At 50.1% G+C, this 2,616-nt stretch overlaps 1 protein-coding gene across 1 annotated transcript in view; it reads right to left on the bottom strand.

Annotated features, from left to right (window-relative positions):
* Positions 1–2,581, bottom strand: part of eepd1 (endonuclease/exonuclease/phosphatase family domain containing 1) — a gene marked incomplete at its 3' end in the record, with an annotated part of 15,232 nt that extends 12,651 nt beyond the window's left edge. Inside the window, 1 exon segment of the mRNA XM_013999885.1 lies at positions 1,381–2,581. Coding sequence (XP_013855339.1) covers positions 1,381–2,222 — 842 coding nt within the window.
* Positions 2,582–2,616: the final 35 nt, after the last annotated feature.

Consider the following 2,616-nt stretch of genomic DNA (forward strand, 5'->3'; position numbering starts at 1 on the left):
ACATTTGTTTTACCTCAAAAGTACAGTTTTTAAATTAAATGTTTCTGAAACAGCAAGTTTCTCAGTGGATCTGTGATCAAAAATACAGCCTAGGTGGAGTAGTCGAACACAGATCCACTGATCCTTCAACACAGAGCATCTTCAGAAGACAAGTTGATAAAGTAAATTTTAAAAATCTGTATTGTTCCATACATGTGCGTATTGAACCTAAAGAACTGTTTGATACGGTTCAACTAGGATAAACATTATGTCTAAATGCCGTTTAAATGTTTCACAACATAAAATTTCAATGTTCATGCGTTTTGAAAATAAAACTATGAATGTTTAGTCATCTGAATATAAAACTATTTTATGATTAATCAAACTGGAGAAATTTTCTCTGTATTTGGTGGACTGGTTGTAAAACATAAGGAAAAGAGGTTCTTAAAAACCATTAAAATAATGCAATATTTGAAAGTTTTATAAAACATAATATAAATAAGGGAGTATTCAGGCTACACGCAGGACATTGTGACGCTAGCAGTGGATGCATCAATACAAGAACACAATATTTTTCCAAAAGTACATCTGAGTAAACGACCAACATGACAACAACACTTGTTTTTCTGCAGCACTTTTCTGCAGATATGTGCAGGGGGAGAGCTGGAAGACGAACCATGCAGATTAAATAAAGAGCACAGAGACGCTGCAGGACACAAACGGACCGGTGAGTTTCCAACCAGAAGGACCGTGAGGCCTGACAGGGCCGAGGGATGAGGGAGGAATGAGGAAAAACAAAGAGTGGAAACAAAATACCTCCTGGGCTGTCTGCCTCCATCTCAGCCTCACCACTGCCTGCTGCCTGCATTTCTTTCATAAACGGTTTCTCCTGCACATCTAGAAACAGGACGTTGGTTTGGAGGTTTGCAGACGACAACACATGGACACAACATGGCAGCAAAGAGTGAGACCAAAGTTTTAAACCAGTTCAGATCCTGAAGAGTGAACCCATGTGATGTTAAACTCAATATCTGTGTCAGGATTGAAAAAAAAGCTATGCTCTACGCTTCGCCCTGAATACACCATATACGGAAATATCTGTTGGAGACACAATACCTGAACTCTGTGGTGGGCACCAGTCCACTAAAGCACAAATCCACTCATTGTGGACCTAAATATTTTGTTTGCGCTTTAGTGGTCTTTTTAATTTTTATAATTCATAAGCAGATTTGCACTTTCTAAAATTAAAATGCAGYACYRCTRATAACTAATTATCTACCAGTCATCATTATGTTGAACAGCAGAAGGTATGACTGTCAATGAATCACAACATGTGATCTATCCAACAGCNTCCATCCATCCTTCCATCCAACCATCAGTTTAGTTGTGTATTTAACTCACTCGTTCTCCAGCAGGGTCATGGAGACCACCTCCCGGACCCCCGGGTTGTTGGCCTTGTCGCAGGAGCAGCCCTGCAGGCTCCAGGACCCGAGGCGCACCACGGGCTTCCCGTCCCGCAGCCCGAGCAGCGGCTCCACCTGCGGCCTCACACAGGTCATGTGGGTCGGACCCCCTGGCGGGAGGTCRAAGTCCTCACTGCTGAGACTGAAGGTGGGACTGGAGTAAACCTTAGTGGTCCCGTTAGGTCCTCCGTTAGTGGTGGAGGGCGCCCTGGAGCGCTGCACGTAGACCTGGAAGCGGATCCTGTCCAGCAGGGAGCTGTTGATGTTGTTGACCCGGACCAGGTCCTCGATGCTCCTGAAGGGTCCGTGCTCAGTCCTGTAGGCCACTATGTTGTGGACCAGCTTCTCCGTCAGAGCCCGGACGCTGAGCAGCTGTGCCGGGGTGGCGGTGTTGATGTTGATCCCGGACCCGGTGCTGGGCTCCTGCTCTCTGCACAGCAGGGAGGGGGAGTGCTGGGAAGACCCCGTCCTGCTGGACACGCAGATCTCCAGCTTGATGGCCTCCAGCTTGGTGGCCCCGACCCCGCTCACCAGAGCCAGGTCCTCCACCTTCCTGAAGCCGCCGATGCGGTCCCGGTACTGCACGATGTTGTGCGCCACGGCGCGGCTGACCCCCGGCAGCGTCATCAGCTCCTCCTCGGTGGCCGTGTTGATGTTGAGCCGCTCCTGCAGGACCAGGATGTTGCTGAAGTTACAGGCGGCGCTGAATTTACGCTTCCTGCCGCCCAGGTCCGCGGGGTCTCTGGGGATGGAGCGGTGGCAGCTCAGGGTCCCACCCATGGCTCCGGGACTGGAGTCCYGGCAGCAGAGCGGGGGACAGATCCAGAGTCCGCAGCCTGCGCTCTGACAGAGGACATCCAGCTGTCCTCCTGTCTGCGTGTCCTGAAACACAGATCAGACAAACCAACCTTTGTCCTGCGTGTCGGTCCACACACAGGTGTTCAGGTCAGGGCGGGGCGGGTCGTTAGGATCGATACCAGCTTTGGTCTCCGACTCGGATCGATACTTTTCAGCTGTTTCTGATCTGTAGGCCCTCCTCTGGTCTGCAGACACGCCCCTCCCAGCTCTGTTGTGTCACGTGACTCTGCGCCTGCGCACTGCAAGTAGGGGGCTCTGCGGACGAGTGGGCGTGTCCCAACGAAAGGCGATTCTAAAGCGACACACCTGATTTGAC

This window comes from Austrofundulus limnaeus, unplaced genomic scaffold (assembly GCF_001266775.1).
Source record: "Austrofundulus limnaeus strain Quisiro unplaced genomic scaffold, Austrofundulus_limnaeus-1.0 Scaffold2541, whole genome shotgun sequence".
In the NCBI taxonomy this organism is placed as follows: domain Eukaryota; kingdom Metazoa; phylum Chordata; class Actinopteri; order Cyprinodontiformes; family Rivulidae; genus Austrofundulus; species Austrofundulus limnaeus.